Source organism: Gymnogyps californianus, chromosome 5 (genome assembly GCF_018139145.2).
Source record: "Gymnogyps californianus isolate 813 chromosome 5, ASM1813914v2, whole genome shotgun sequence".
Lineage (NCBI taxonomy): Eukaryota > Metazoa > Chordata > Aves > Accipitriformes > Cathartidae > Gymnogyps > Gymnogyps californianus.
Window position 1 is genome coordinate 33,184,861 of NC_059475.1, and position 16,499 is coordinate 33,201,359.

The following is a 16,499-nucleotide window of genomic DNA, read 5'->3' on the forward strand; positions in this document are numbered from 1 at the left end:
CGTGAGAATAACCAAGCATTTGATCTTAATGAGAACACTCACCTCGGATATCCCGGAGAACTCAAAGCCTGTCTGAAATGAGCAGAGTGGGGGCTACATTAACCACAAAACTGTGTTGCTCTGTTTCTTGGCAGAAAAGCAGCCAAATCAGGTCAGCCATAGCTCCAGGAAGTATTTCCCTTCTGAAAATCCCAAGGAAAAATAGGCACCTCCCTCCATCTTATGATTAATGGACTAATCACCTTGTTAGCATATTGCATAACCTAAGCAGCTCTCTGCTCAGTGTGCTGGCTTCTGTCTTACTCCTCAGACCCCATTCTCCCTAGGTGTAGGAAGCCTAGGCATCTCACTTGGAGCCCCAGATTCCTCCTGTGGGGGAACAGCAGCCAGTATAATTTTCATTAACCTCCTCCTGCCTCTCAAGACACCTCAAATAAAACATTTTAAGCTCCATAAATCTGATTTCTCTGTTAAAACTGTTTCTGTAGAAAATTCATGACTACCTCCAGGCATGCTGTCATTAGAAGTTAGACATCACTTAAATCTTGTTGCAGGGAGAATGGAGGTCCAGCCTCAAAAGCTGTTTGACATGTAATTCAGATTGAAAAAGCTACCTGTGTGACTTGCCCAAGCTCTCTTTTGGCTCCTGGGGTAATGTAAGAGTAAAATGCAGGTCCCAGCCCGATACCAGCTGAGCCCCTTAATGCTGAGCACTTTGGTCCAATTTCCCCTTTCCCTCCTCACACATGCATTGACCTAACTGATATCTCTTGCCCTACCTTCCATCAAAAACTGATGCTCACCATAACTAGTAATAAGTAGTGCTAATTAGTTAATGCAGAAGATCCTCTGAGAATTGAAACACACCCCTCTTCCTATTTACTTAGGTAAGCCCCATAAAGAGAAATCCATCAATGGTTATTAAATGCAAGGATGCTATCCCTTGCTCAGGATGTCAATACATCAGAAGTTACTGGGGGCCCCAAGAGTGTTTTGGGGGAGTAGCAATTGCCCTGTTCTTACATTTTCCCCTAGACACTTGGTGTGGGCCACTGACAGAAACAGGCTAATGGACTAGGTGGCACTTTTATCTGATCAGATACACATTAAGCACTCTATGTTGGGGTTTTATGTTGGATTTTTTTTTTACTTGACTAGTGTTTTCCACAGATGTTTTGCAGGGAAGATGAAAGTGTCTATGCAGACCTAAGGTAGATAAGGAGTTGCAATAGGTAGCATCTTTCTCCATGTATTTTCCACGTATTTTCCTCATTGTTTCCACAAGTTTGGTGTTTTGGGCATGGTGTCATGAGAATGAGAGAACTGGAGATGATGTAACTCTAGCTGATATAGTTACTGTTTAGGACCTGTTTACTCATGGGCTTCATAAAGACCCAGAATGTAAGTGGTACTACAAATTAGTTGAAATATCCACTTCATGGCACTGAGTGGTTTTTAAAGTGACTCTTAACGTGGCAGATAACTTTTTTTGTAAACTTAAATGCAATTAATAATACTGATTTAGCCACATCCATGTTTCTTTGAAGTCTAATGCTTCACACTCTTGCAATTACTTCTCCAGATGAGTTCTAGGGGCCTTGGCAACTGCTTTCTGCTGCGATTTTGATCCTATGCCCTAGGAGTATAAACGCGGTTATAGAAACTCCATCTGAGTCCATTTAATGAACTACATGAGTCAGAGCCCTGCAATAAAGCCCAATTAGAAATGAGAGCACAGAGAATATTGATCCCCTTAAAACCTTTTCCAGCTTTCAGGATCTGCTTGGTCACTCATCGCTACAGCAGGCACCGAGCCTTTCCTGCCAGTTCCCTTTCATTAGCTTGTGGGGATTATGGTCAGATTAAGACGTGATTGAACAGATCAGCTGGTGAGGGCCCTGGGGTGTCAGGGAGAGCCCCCAAATAACCCTTCTCACACATGCTCACAGTCCTCTGGGTCAGGTTTTATTACTATCTAATTCAGAGGAAATTTCTACAGCAGTGCTTGCTTTTCCTCTGAGCAACACCAAAAAAATCCTTTGAGATTTTGTAATCTGTTTTACTAATGGACATAGTGTTTGGAGGCTCCGAGTTCACAGAGATCACAGATGATAGCATTACCATGCACAGCACACCCATGGAAGGGTCCCATGAACTCCACTAACTCAAGACCTTCAGCCTTGTTTGCAGTGTATTACAGGATAAAGAACCCCTGTGGCAATGAAGCACACATTATTCAAATGAGACATTTGAATAAGAACTTTGAGAAGTGTGCAATAAGAGGGATGTATAGCATCCTAGCCAAAATACAGGGCTCAAAGTCAGATGATTTCAGACTCTTTTCCAGGCTGTAGCCCAGATGATGTATGGTGTCCGGAAGCCCAGATCCAAAGGGTGTAGGCGGGATTTGAATCATTAGATCTCACACTGGAATCCAAAAAGCCTCTATTCAGCTGTTGTCCAAAGCTGGATTCACCTCAAACATGTACATCTCGGTCTTCACAATTCAGGATCTGCTCCAACACCTACCCAGAAGCGCTTTAGTCTTAGCTGTGTTCAGACCATCTCTGTAAGTGAACTCATAAACAAGGTGCTCCTCCATTTCCCTTGATTTGGTAAGCCTTCTCAGAGCACAGCCATTGCGAATAAATGCAAAAATAAAAGAACAGTCACTGCTTTCTCTATTTCACCAAGCTGTACAGGCTTGTCTGGGGCTGGCAGGAGGGATTAGAGTGCAAAACACTGTATGTCTTATGGTGAGGCTCTTTTGAAATCCTTGGTATGGAATATCTGAGGATGACCTGCACCAGAGGGAAAGTAATTACAGTTTTCTAGGAGCAGCTGGGGTATTTGCATGGCAGGAAGGTCCTGCATTCCAGGCACTGCTCCAAAGGCTGTTTATGAACTTGAAATTAAACAGTTACAGAATAAAAATGCAAAGTAATTCCTGAAGCAATCTCGGGCTCCAGGCCTTGCTCCAGAGACAGAAAGCTCTTGAACCACTAGGCTAGAATCATACATCCTTTGTCCAAATTAAGCTTCATTATCATGCGAGGCGTAAAGTAGAGCAGCTTTAGCAGGCAGAGCTAAGAATGGCTCCACCTTGAGCAACCCCAGTTTCCCAGAGGGTCTGTTCCTTCATTAATGTATTGCATTGGTTCAAGGGTGGGAGTGATTCCTGACAGCCATATGAGGAACAGCAAGCAGACCCCTCCTATGGATTTCCCCTAGCAGGAGGCTCTGCCTGTCATGGGAAAGCCGCTAGAACAGCCGTGCAGCAGCCCCATGGGGTTCATAGTTCAGCATGTGCTACAGATGCTCCTGGGCAAAGGGGCTACGGCCGTGCTGGCAGCTGCTGGTCCTGCCGAGTACTCTTGGAAGCTGCAAGCAGGCACCAGTGACCCAGCTGTGTCCTGTTCTGACCTGGGAAAGAGGCGCTGCAAAGACAGGTTAAAGCCAGCTTTTCTACCACCCTGCCCCTCAGTGCTAAGCTCATCTCTGATTTGGGGACCCGGCTTAGGCTGGTGCCAGGTTGGTGGTGTTCACTGACACTATTTATTTTTAATAAGATCAAAATGAAGCTGGGAGGGGGGAAAAGGGAAGAGTTTTGCAGAAATCCAGACCCCTTCTGTCTCAGGACAAAGGATTTGTGTTCAAGAGGCTTCCCCAAGCTCGTCAGCGTAGGCTCAGCACTTGCAGACACTTGACAAACTCCAGCCAAAAAAGTTTAGAATAAACAAAGGTGATGTGTGACACATTAAATATTGCTAATGAGCATCAGGTGTTTGCAGGGGAGAATGGCTCCTCGACTTAGATATGATAATTATTTTAAAGATCTATTTAGCATTTAGATTGCTTAGGGGGAAAAGAGCTTGGAGCAGTTGATTGCTTTGAAAAATGCTCCGGTATTAAGTGGGTCTCTTTGAACATTGCTTTCATCTACTCAGACGGAAAGCAGAAGTGACACTTCAGCTTGGGATAATTAGAGGGACTTTGACATCATTTGGTTGTCCTTGTCAACAGCATTATAACGCCTAGCCCCTAGTTAAAAAAACGCACACAACAAATCTCGCACAATAGCATTTAAGGGAGTTAAAATACAGAAGATTAAACATGCTGCACTGAAGCCTTGAGAGGAGCCGTGAAAGAACCAGCCTGAACATCTGCACTCTGTAATTTAACCCCAAGCAGAAGACCCTTTGGTGTGCTTTTAGACTTAGCTACATCTGTCGCATTTTTAATGCCCGATTTCATCAACAGATATTTACAGCTGCAGCATCATCAGCTCTCACAGGCTGAGTGATTTAGACTAAAAAAACCTCTTGGAGGTGAAGGCTCCCATGAAAATCCCAGATATGGCAGGAGGTAAGAGCAATTGCTGAGCGACGAACTGAACTCTCCCATGGCAGCTGAATATCTCAGCGCGCAGACAGGCTGCACTGTGCTAGCCTGTGCCAGTAAGCCTGGCCTAGGGGATGGTTTAAAACTATTCAGGGCTGGCCAAAAGGACAAAGCAGCCTGCACGCCTAATACACCAGCTGAGCAAATCCAGCAATTTGGAATCAAGTCTCTGCTACAATTTGCTACTTTTCCTCAAAAATCTGAGAAATTACCTAGAAAAAACGTCTGCCTCAAAGATGTCCCTCCATGCCTGAGTTGCTGACACAACATTTACATGCCTCCCGCCCTGCAGCATGTTCAGCAGCAGAGGCAGTCCAGATGATATTATAAAGCCCACACAGTCAAGCCTTCATCTACACAGCAGCTGTCATTAAGCTGGTTTTAATGGGGAGAAGTATCAGTGTATTGAGCAGTATTGCAGATGAACAGCTTGAGATAGGTAGGGTGTTTCAAAGGGGAAGAGAGGCGATGCTGGACACCGAGCGAGGGTCTGTACAGAGCATCCACGGAACACCGCCGGTACAGAAGGCAGACTCGCTTCAAGCATTAGCTGTATTTCTCTCCTTCCTTGTAGCCACTTCAAGATTTAAATGTTATATTACCAGTTTCACTGTGTCTGTTGCTGAAGAAAAACCAAGCAGGATAACCACCAAGCTCCCCCCTAGCCCTCAGTCTCACCTGCCTTAGGCCAGCTCTCTACTGCTGCTTCTGCCACAAAGCCAGCGACTGCTGAATGGCAGCATTCTCCCAGCCACTTGCATTTCTTAAAGCCAACAGTGTTCTAATGCACAATCAGAAATTTAATCCAAGGAGGAACAATGATTTAGACTGAGTCTGTTTCCCAAATCTGACAAGTGTATACACTAATGAATAACACCCCCACAACCCTGCAAAAAGAGAAGGAAAAATGCAGCAGCGAGGAGAAAGCCCACCATCAATTTCTGCTAAGAAAAATGTTTCTCTGCTCCGTCTCCTCACCCATAAAGTCTGTTTTAAGACCAGAAAGGAGAAAAGCAGATGTAAGTGAAGATGATGGCAAAACACACAGAGACTAAATAGAGCAAGAATTTCACCCTTGTTTTCCTGCCTGGCTGGGCAGGGAAGGCAGGACATGTAGGTGCACACACCAGCTGCAGGGGAGTCGCTGCTGTAGTCAGCACAGCGAGGGGATCAGCACGGGCAAACTGCCCCAGCATCGGCACGGTGGCTCAGGCAGCTTGCGCAGCCCACCCTGAGCTCCAGGCAGCGCTGGCTGCGTTGCGACTACTCACTGAGCCCGGTGCCTGAGGGAGGGCTTGCTTTTCTCACGCTGCACTGCGAGCACAGCAAACTCTCAGATCGATCGAGCAAAGAAAAAACTCAACAAAGAATTAAACAACTTGCAGGAGAAGATTGATTAGGAAACACCAATAGCAAAAATGATTCCTCTTTGCCATGGAGAAAGTGCTTTTCTGCTGGCTGAATTAAAGTTCACTTCATGTGGCAGCCAGATGGAACCGTTCCCAGTTTGGAGAAGGAAAGGGAGTACTGGGAGCTGATGTGACTGGTCTGCAGTCACTGAGGATCACAGCCAACAGCAGAACACATCCTTTTTGCTCTGTCCCTTGGTAAGATGAGGCAAAACTCAGAATTAACTGTCCCCATTATGTGTTCTCCACTGAATTTCCAGCTGTAGCACTGGTGGCTCTTGCGTTTATTTTAAAAGGGAAGGAATCACTGGGATGAGGGGTGGAAAAGATCTTCTAGTTCAGGCCTGGCCAGCCTTGGACTGTCTGATCCTCACTGAGATCCTGAAAAACAAGACTCAGGAGACATGTTTCAGAGAGAACCAAGGAGAGAAGGAGGTAGGTGCAACTGGGTCCAACATCTGGGCTGGGACATGAGCCTCAGCTTACCCCGATTCCCCACTTTCTGCTGCAGCCGGAGATACAGACTCCCTCATACCAGTGCAGCCCCGCTGCTGGCTGCGTAACATCCCTCCAGTGGGAGCCAGGCTTGAAAGTCACAGCCTGAGCACTGTTCTTCCAAGTCCCGCTGGCTGCCTGGCGCAGGCCAAGCTGTCCCCTGAAACAGAAGGGGGACAGCTTGCAGAAGGGCTGGGGGCAGCAGGGATTAGAAACAAGAGACAGGTCTACGTTGTCGTCAGAGCCTGACCCACAGTCTTCTTGTCCTAGAAACACCCCCAGCCATCACAGGAAGACTCCTGCTCCTTTCACACCCCTTTCTTCTTTACCCTGTTGCTCTACTGCTGATTGGGCTGAAAGGCACTCGTCAGCCATCTTCCCGTTTTTTCTACCCTGGAAAATATGGCCACATTTGAGTCCCCTCATACCTATTTCAGCACTTCCCCTTCCGCTGCTTTTCTGCTTGCCACAGCACTGGGAACAACACTGCTTCTCTTTAGCAAGGGCAAAATACAAACCATTGCCTTCAAAATATACCAACATTGACACGATTTCTAGTTTGCTTTCATTATATGTTGGGAGGACTGGGAAAGAAGGCGTTTTGGTGGGTAAAGAAATTCACACAAACACCGGTGAACTATAAAAAGTTGTCACCTCTTCAAATAAGCTGTTTTCTCTACTTTGTATGCAGCTGCCCCACTTCTTTGGAACCTCTGTGGTCACTTCAAAAATACAGCTATACTGCAGGGCCAGTTCTGGTCACCCAGCTGCTGAAGGGAAGCCAACAGCAGACAGCAGCAGGTCTACAGGTTAAAACTAAATAACCATCAGGATGCCCCATGGCAGCCCCACGGAGCAGTGACATGACGTGCCAGGGCGCGAGGTGAAGAGGGATCTCGAGAGCTGGGGCAGAGCCTGTGAGAGCTCACAACGACCCCAGGAGCCAGCAGCCACCACGCTTACAGGAAGCTCAGGCTGCTACAGAGAAGGCGATACTGAGATCCACCCATCGACTGAGACAGGGAGAAGGCAAAGCAGCCCTGGGTTCTGACCACAAAATTCAGGGAGAAGAGCCCTTGGGAAAAGAAAGTTCAGACAGATCAGGAGGTGCGGAGGGACCCATGGGCGGCTTTTTGGGGCAGTGGCCCCATTTTGTTGAGTTCATGCTCATGAATTTGAGCATCCCCCTAAGCACTGGCCAGCTCATCACCCAGCGCATGGCTACTGTTGTTACTGCCAAGCTCAGCCTCGCTGCAGGCAGCGGTAAGCAGTGTTGCTGTACTAGTTTCCATGGAAATCAAAACCAGAGAAGCTGGTTTCCACCAAAATCACATTAAAACACAATTTTGTCCCAAGTGGGTTATTTTGTTATCTTTTCTCTCATTCTTTTTTTTTTTCACCATGCAGTATAGATGAAGCTGGATTTATTTTAGTGACTCAGATTTGTAAAGCACAGGTTTCATCGATATGTCAAGCAGAAGCCACTATTTCCATTCAGATGGCATGTCCCTGACTCAAAAATAGGCAGGTCTGAACACTTACCCAGTGTCATTTCCAGCACAGAAATACTACCTTGTTCTGGCTGGGTTTTAATTACTGGTCAGTCACTGGCGAGATTTAAGCAGCATTTCTCAAACAGATGCAGATCAGTCAAAAAAGCAAAAGGTTGTTCACTTTCCTCCCGTACCCAGCCTCCCATTGCCCAGCGGCACCTTTGCAACATGCTGCAGCACAGAAACATTCTTGACACAGCTCTGGACTGTATCACAGGTGTTTGCAAAACTCCTTACAGAAACAAGGCCCTAGAAATGCGGATGACAGCCCCGCTACCTTGCACCCAAGCTGGGAGAGTGGCAGAGGTGCAACGCCTCTGTGCCCATGTGGGGGCACAGACTTCTCCACTGGAGAAGCAGAGCCAGAAGCCCAGCATGCTGCAAACACCCCGTTTATTTTCATAGGGCAGTGCACTGCTGATTTTTTGCTACCAAAGCAGCAAAACAAACACACTGAAAGCAAGTTTTGTTTCAGGTAGATCTAAACATCTAATTTCAACATTTGCAGTTCTCCGGGGCTTCTTTGCTTCTGTTTAAAATGCTCACAAGTCACAACAAAGGAATGAATCTTAGGCCCCCTCAGAGGGAGGGATACTGGAGCTCTTCAGCTGTGTTGGCCAAGCAGTAAAAGACTGAAAGAGAAAGGATGTGTCGTGGTTTAACCCCAGTCAGCAGCTAAGCACCACGTAGCCGCTCTCCCCCCCCCCCCAGTGGGGTGGGGAGGAGGATCGGGAAAAAAAGTAAAACTCGTGCATTGAGATAAGAGCAGTTTAATAACTAAAGTAAAATAAAATATAATACTAACAATAATAATAAATACAATAATAATAATAATAATAGTAAGGAAAAGGAATATAACAAAAAAAAAAAAGAGAGAGAAATAAACCCCAAAAAAAGACAAGTGATGCACAATGCAATTGCTCACCACTCGCTCACTGATGCCTGAGCAGCGATCCGTGCCTCCCGGCCAACTCCCCCCTGTTTATATACTGGGCATGACGTTCCATGGTATGGAATACCCCTTTGGCTAGTTCAGGTCAGCTGCCCCGGCTATGCTCCCTCCCAGCTTCTTGCACACCTGCTTGCTGGCAGAGCATGGGAAACTGAAAAATCCTTGACTTAGGATAAGCGCTACTTAGCAACAACTAAAACATCAGTGTGTTATCAACATTATTCTCACACTAAATCCAAAACACAGCACTGTACCAGCTACTAAGAAGAAAATTAACTCTATCCCAGCCGAAACCAGGACAGGATGCAAGAAGTGTGTTAGGATGCTTGCCCGAGGGAAGAGCAGCAGTCAGGTTTCAAGACGCTTCTGCAATTAGTATGTACTTCTAAAATGCTGAAGAAGTCCAATTAGAGGGATAGAGATATCCACCTTAACACACCCTGCAGCCCAACAGCAGACGGTTTTGAGAATGAAGAGACACTCACATAAGGTCTCTGTATCAAGCAAGTCCCTTTTAACAGACTGCAGAAAAAGGAGATCTCCTAGCACCTAACTTTCTTACTGAACGTAGCCTGGAGAACATCTGTTTCTAAGAAAATAATCTGCTTTGTGAATGCTAAAATGAACTATTTGAGTATTTAAAAAAAAAAACCACAACAAATCCAAACAACACTTGATCTGCCTTTTGAGACAAAGCATTTACTGAATTGGACCCAACTGCGTGACTGCTATGGATGTGGTGCTTCTATGTTTTTAACCTCCTGCAAAGAAATTACTCCCCTATAATTTTCACCATGCTTGGTTCTAGTCCCCTTTGATGCAACTGTTTCTACTCCAAACTCTTCTCCACCTCATTTACGTGCCAGATCACTGCATGTCTGACCCTATCCTCCTCAGAGGGGAACCCATCCCTCACTCATTTCTTCCCCCCCCCTCAATTTGGCTCTTCAGAAGATCAATATTTCATTTTCCTAGACAGGACTAATTAAAGTCTTCCCAGCCATCATTACAGCCTGAGAATCTCCTGGTTTCTAGGGCACTTCAGCGGTCATCACTCAGGACGTGCATGGCAGGACTCCAGGGACACAGCCCAACTGATGTCCTGCTACAGAAGCAGCACTAAGAGAGAGAGCCCCAACTCTTTTCCTTTTTATCAAGTTCCCACAGCACTCAAACACCAGATGATACGTTACCAGGCAGCATGGGGAAGCACTAGTTCCCCCCACACCAGCTAACTTCCAGCATACCTTCACTCTCCTTCCATAGACGGAGGCTCCAGCACAACTGCTTCCTGTAGAGGCAGCCCCAGCTGATCCTAGTTTGAAAAAGCCTCTGTGGGTGAACCAGCAGGCAGTTGAGCCCTGATTTTGAACTGAAAGCCTCCAAATTGACATTGCTGGCTGGGCTTTTTTTTTTTTTTTTTTTAATAAGGTAAGATTAGGAAAGCTTACCAGCCTACTTGGAGAGTCACAGTATTTGAGGCTCAGCAACGCACATGCTAGGAGGCATCTGTGGGTGGTGATGCTTCCCTGCCCTCAAGCTAGAGGCAGAAGAAAGACCTTTGGGAGGCTTAGTAAGGAATAGGCAGGCTGATAGCCTGAGGAAAAGATCAAGGAGGGAGTAAAAGGAAGAATTAATTCTCCTCACCCCCAGCTATTTCTTTCAGCATGTAAAAGCCAGTCCCTTAACTGCTCTTAACTTTTGCCAGAAAGGATACTTTCCTGCCTAGCCAGCTGAGGAGGGTTTCTTCAGCCATTTTCAACTGATATGCCATTGTACCCTAGAAATCTCTCTGCCAGCTCCTGCAGTATCCCTCTAGAAGCAACCCAGGAACCCATGCAAAGAACTGGGGTATGTATGTCTGGGGAGGACAAACCCAGTGAGAGACAGAGGCAGGGACCAGGCAAGAAAGGATGGAGACTCTTTTCCGATGGGAAGTAAGGGGGAATAAGAACAGGCTGAAACGCTTGTTTCAAAGTGGATTTTATTCCAGGCATTAAACAGATTCTGGCACATGCTTTCTCCAAGAAAAGGGACAACAAATCTGGGCTCCACATAAATTACATCTGGCAAGGTGCAACTTACAAGTGACTGGGGAAAATAAACCTTTTGAAATATTGATTTCTGTACAACAGGAGTTTCAGCTCCTCTTAAATAAACCCCCATTGGTTCACAGCACATGAAATTACATTCGATGATCTGATACAATAACAGCTTTCTTAAAAGGTATTACCAATGCAAATGCTCTGTCTTGACAGTCTAGGGGGCTGTTTAAAGTAAACAGGAAAACAAGGGCAAGCAGCTGCTTGTTCTGACTGTTAAAGAAACAAATCACTGGGCCAAATTTGAGGGCTCAGTCAGTTTACTTTCAAAAACCTCCATGGAGTCTTGTTCCAAAACATGGCACTGTGTGGACCTTGGGGAAAAAAGCACAGATAAAATCGTTCCTCCTTCCTTCAGTGCAAGGGAAATGGAAAGTATGCTAATAATGAGTTTGGACAAGACTTTGTTTATTCTGAGGAGAAGTTTAGTTTGCCCACACTTGAAAGCAGCCTTTTGTAATGCACCTCCTTTTCAGCAATTGCTAAAATCCATTGGAAACCAATGGCTTCCAGAAGATGATGTCGGGGAGGTGTGCATTGGGCCTACAGGAAGGTCCTGTGAGCAGTGCTTTAGCTGACAGCAGAGTAAGCAGTGGGGAAGTGACCTCAGCAGAACACGTCCAAAACCAGATAGAGCTAGGGCTCTGGTAACTTCTAACTCCAGGGGCAATTTAAGTTATTGACACCTAGCATATGCCCACCCTTTCCCTTTTCTCCCCAAGGCCGGGGCACGTGAAGAAGGAGAGCGTCCGATCTTCAGGTGCCCCAGCTCACAGCCCCAAATGGATGCCAGTTCACACTCTGCCAGGTGGCGAGCAGTAGGAAGAGAGGCACAAATCGACACAGCTAGTCGCGGTACCTCTGCTCCCGGAGCGGTCAGTAACCTCCAACATTGGAGCCAAGCACAAAGCCAAGGGCAGTAGCCAGCGTGCTGACAAGAGCCCTTTGAACCAGGGCTGGCCCAGAGCTTGGAGTCTGTATCTAAGCAGAGCTTCTGTGGTCTGCAGCAGTCAGGAGAATTGTTTGTAGAGGAGCTGGGTCCTAGTCCCAGTACGGTTATGAAGAAGGAACCGCAAGAAAGCTGCACACACACAGTGGGAGCAAGGAGGAAGGAAGCAGTACCTGGTGGAGGAGTGAACATGCTGTTAGCTGCAACCCTTACGCTTCTGGAGAGTGTAATGGGGGAAGCTCAGATGGTCCACTCAGGACGCATTTTGATGAAAATACCTAATCCTTTAGCACGTCATTGTATACAGAGCTTATGTACAGTACCTGCTCAATGGCCTTTCGTTTGTCTTTGCATCAACTTTTTTCAAGCCAGGTATGTGAGAACTTGACTGTTCCTGTCTCCTACTGCCTAATGATGCTGTTCTGGAAGTAGCACCTCCTGCGTATTCTTGTTTAAAAAAGCAATTGCTAGTAGGATGGCATCTGTCCCCCATGATGGGTCTGTCTGCCCTGCTCTCTTTCCATTCCTAGGCTATTTTCTTTCCTTCTCTGCTCTTTCCTGGCCTCAGTGGTTCAGGCCCAAAGCTCTATAGAGGTAAAGAGAAATCTCTGCAGAGTCAGTGCCCGCATTCCCCACACAGAAGAGTGGCTGCACCATGCTGTAAGCTTGGGACCAAAGAGAACTGCCTCCTGAGTTTTCACAGTGCGGGCAGGTCATTCATCTGGTTAATCAGTGTCGAGATGGTGAGCTGATGCCAAAGTGAAGGGGGAAACAGGAAAAGAGCTCCTGCCACATGCCTGATTTAATTTTTTAAATAAAAGAACTGAGAACAGCAAACAAATCATCCAGTTCTCACACAAGCACTTCTGAGCACATGCAACATATGAAGAACAGTATCTGTTCTTTTGTTAACTGTTTGGGCTAATACCAAGCTAGGAGAAAGAATTAAAAAGGGATACAAACATGATCAAAAGCAGCCAGCTGTTCAGAATCCAAATGAACATCCTGTTTCTTCTACACCAGATCAGAAAGGATCCAGACAAGCAATTGCCTACTGAAGGTGGCCTCACCATCTGGTTCCCCTGCCAGGCTCTTGGAGAGGAGGGTTGGTTTACAAAACTTAGCTCCAAGAGGAAAATTTAACAGATCTAGTAGGAAAAGGTAAGGTTGTGGGGCTTTTTTTTTTATTATTTGAATAGGTAAGCTTCCCCTGGCAGGTCTGAAAACCCACACTCAGCTACAGCTGACTGGTAACTGGGAGCAGGACTGGGATGCTAGCTAGAGACACCAGTTGTCTTTGGTGTTTCCGGAACACAAAGGAGAGATCTCTCAGGGCAGGCCTGTACTGTGGCACCGTTTGTGCAGGGGCCAGTTTCAGCTTCACCAACCAACCTCTCCAAGGTGCCCACCGGGAGGAGAGCTGGGCCTCACAAGTGGAGCAGCCCCAGGCCTTTTCGCCGCCTCTTTCTGAGAGAGAGGGGGAAAGCAACTAGACAGAGGGATTGGGTGGCTTGTCATGCCAGGCTGTGTTCACAAGGGCCATGCAGAGCCGGAGAGCCAGTGAGAGAGCTGTGCTCCTGCCCAGCCAGCAGCAGGAAGCCTGCGATGACCTAGGGGCTGTCCCCTTCTGCCTCTCGCAGCGGGGAACTGGGTGGGCTCCCACCACAGGCCTGAGCCAAGTGCAGCGGCACTGTCCATGTGCGCTGCCCACACAGCTTTGTGCATCACCTTCGGTGTGGGGTGCAGCGGGCAGTGTCCGGTAGCACCAGGAAGAGCAGCCAGAGAATGGTCCCAGCTTCCCCGGCATCCCAAAGTGTCGGCACCCATCTCTGACCAGCTCCGCAGGAGCGTGGTACCCTGAACCCTGGTCCAGCTGGGCTGCCTACAGACTTGAATCATTCATGGAGGCAGGGCTGGCCTTCCACCCGTAAAAAACTGGAAGCAAGAATTCAACAGGGAATAGACCCCCAAACAATCCCTGGTTCTGCTGCTAAAACAGATTGTCCCTTTTCCAGCTCTCTTGCCAGCATTGTGCCAATCTCAGCCCGTTTGGCTGTAGGGCAGCTACTGCAGGCAGAGGAAGGAATGGGCCCACCACAAAGAGGTTACAAACCTGCCCCCAGGGTCTGCTAGTTCCTTCCCAGCCCCTCCACTCATCACGATGACTCCTCTTCTGGCCAGTCCTCACTGAGAGACACACATGCATAAACAATGCATGATGTTAAGAGTGAAAAGCCAGGGAAGCCAAAGAGCTACCAATGTTTGTACAGGCATTGTCTAAGCTGTTGGACTGAAGGTCATGGACTCTGGATGCAGAGAAAGGAACGGATGGGGAGAGCTGCAAGGCAGTTCTGGTCACTCCAAGTATTGGGCTGGGTCCTCCCCACTCTCTGGGTGCAGCTGTGCACGGACATCAGCTACAAAGGAGGACTTAAGACAACAGATGGGAAGATTTCAACAACTCTCCGCATCCCTCTCTCACCCCCAGCTTCTTCTCTGAAAAGCTCAAAAACACCAAGTGCTCAGCTGAAATGGTGGCTTGCTGATGGGCACAATGAAAACATTTAGGGTCAGACATACAAAACCATTCCTCCCTTCCCGATCCCCCTCTGTTCCCAAAGTCTCATGCACAAAGAAACAAGGAGATCTCTGTGCTACCATCACGTTGCTTGTAGCAGCTCCCACTGTTGGCCAGGCACACCTGCTTGGCAAGGGTTGGTCACCACTCTCCCACTCTGGTGTTCCAGGCAGAGACCGCTGACAAAGTGTTGAATGAAACTGCCTTTCATCTTCCACTTCTGTGAGAAGACAGAGAAGAAACATGCTGTTACTTCCATTTCACCATGGAACTGTGCCTCCAAGCTGAAGGAGAAAGGTTGAGCATAAACTTCAAGTAAACCCCAACAACTGGGGCGATAGATTGAAAATCTGGGTATGGGCAGCATCTCCAAAGCACTGGTTTCCTGTATTAATGATACCTGGAGTTTGAGTTTAGCTAATTATAGGGCTAGCTATTCAGAAGCATCTAGAAGGCAAACAACACAAAAATCAGCAAGTAGTGGCATTTTCAAAAGCATATTATATTCACAATTTTCCTGCCATTCTTTGTCCTGCATCTCTAGGCACCCAGATACCTGTCAAAACCTGAAACCATGCTATGGTTTCTTTCCAATCCATAGAAAGCAAAGCATTGAAAGCTCTCCCAACATAGAAAGCAATCCATCCACAGAAAGCAAAAATCACACTTCTTGCTGCCTGACTAGATTGTATCTATCTCTCTTCCACGTCCTCTCACCTCTTCTCTCATCAAATTCAAGATTCTTATCAGCACTACACTGAAAGCTCTTCATAGCTCTGCACACTTCTCAGCTGGCTCTTCTTTGTAATCTTATCTGCCCTGCCAACATTTCAGTTTATAAGTGTTCATTTGACAGCTTCTCAGTATGTATTGCTCTGCTTTCTGCAGTGCTGTCCTCTGGGTCAGCTCCCCTCAGAGCATATCCACAAGGTCCCATGTGCAACCCTTTCCTGAAGGTCCACTTTGGTTGTTCTGCTTTCCAGGAAACAAAACGTATGTCCTAACCTTGGACTGCAAATTCTGCTGAGAAAGGGCTGTACCTTCCATCCCTGCTGGAAAGAACTGGGAGCATTGTGGCTGATTGATAGTGAAGAGAAAAAAAGTAGAAATGAGTCTGTGGACTTGGGATCTCCCAGGTGAGGCTGTGCCATTTCCCTCCAGTGGGACACAGCTGAGATCAGCAGGTTATTGGATTGAGTGCTCCAGGCTCCAGGGATTTTCCCATCACTCTTTTCAGTCACACAGATGACCTAGTTGGAATTAGGGTCTGGGTGCTCAGTCAGTAAACAGCTTAGGAATATTACGAGGATGTTTTGGCTAACCTATGAGACTGACGAAGAAAAAGAAACAGCTTGACAACACTGATGGACCTCAAGGCTGTTGCAGAAATGATATGCAAAGGGAATAAAAAATTCCTGCAATATCCGGACAATGTCAAAACCTACCAACTTTTTAATTCTTGGGTAACACAGCAAACAGATTGCCACATGCTGTGTGGTTTAAGACATCCAGTTATGTTCACCTATTGCTGGCAGCTCTCCTCCAAATCTGCGTGCTGGTTATGTTTCTTGGAGGGCAGGGCAGTTGCAAAGCCCAGAGTAATCTATTGCTCCTGTATCACATATTCCTTCAAGACTAAATACCGGAGGCAGGATCACTTTGCCAGCACTGCTAGCCCTGTCTGACAGGATACCACTAAAGGAGAGCTGCTTGTGCAGCAGGAAGAAGCTGGTTTAATAGGCAAGGGGGCAGAGGAATGTAGTGATGATGGAGAGGAAGATACAGTGCAGTCTGTGCACTGCAATGCCCTCACCAGCTGCTGCAACCCGCTGCCTACACAGGTCCCAGAGCCATCTGGCTCTCATCTGGCAGAAGTCTCCCTACAAAGAGCTGAGGAAGAGTTAATACCATAAAGCAGCAGCTGTAATGATGGAGTGGAAAGCAGGGGGTCTTCTTCCCTGGAGAGCAGCGCACTGTGCCTAGCTGGTGCGATCTCTGCGCAACGGCTTCCCCACCACTGTTTCCCAGGGTCAGAGGCACCTCAGTGAAGAGCCTCTTGA

General features: G+C 47.1%; 1 protein-coding gene across 1 annotated transcript in view; it reads right to left on the reverse strand.

The window, feature by feature from the left end:
* Positions 1 to 10,795: 10,795 nt before the first annotated feature.
* The window catches only part of GALNT16 (polypeptide N-acetylgalactosaminyltransferase 16), a 79,067-nt gene continuing 73,363 nt past the window's right edge, over positions 10,796 to 16,499 (reverse strand). Inside the window, exon 16 of the mRNA XM_050897107.1 lies at positions 10,796 to 14,659. Coding sequence (XP_050753064.1) covers positions 14,522 to 14,659 — 138 coding nt within the window. The 3' untranslated portion in view covers positions 10,796 to 14,521. The remainder of the gene's footprint in view (positions 14,660 to 16,499) is intronic.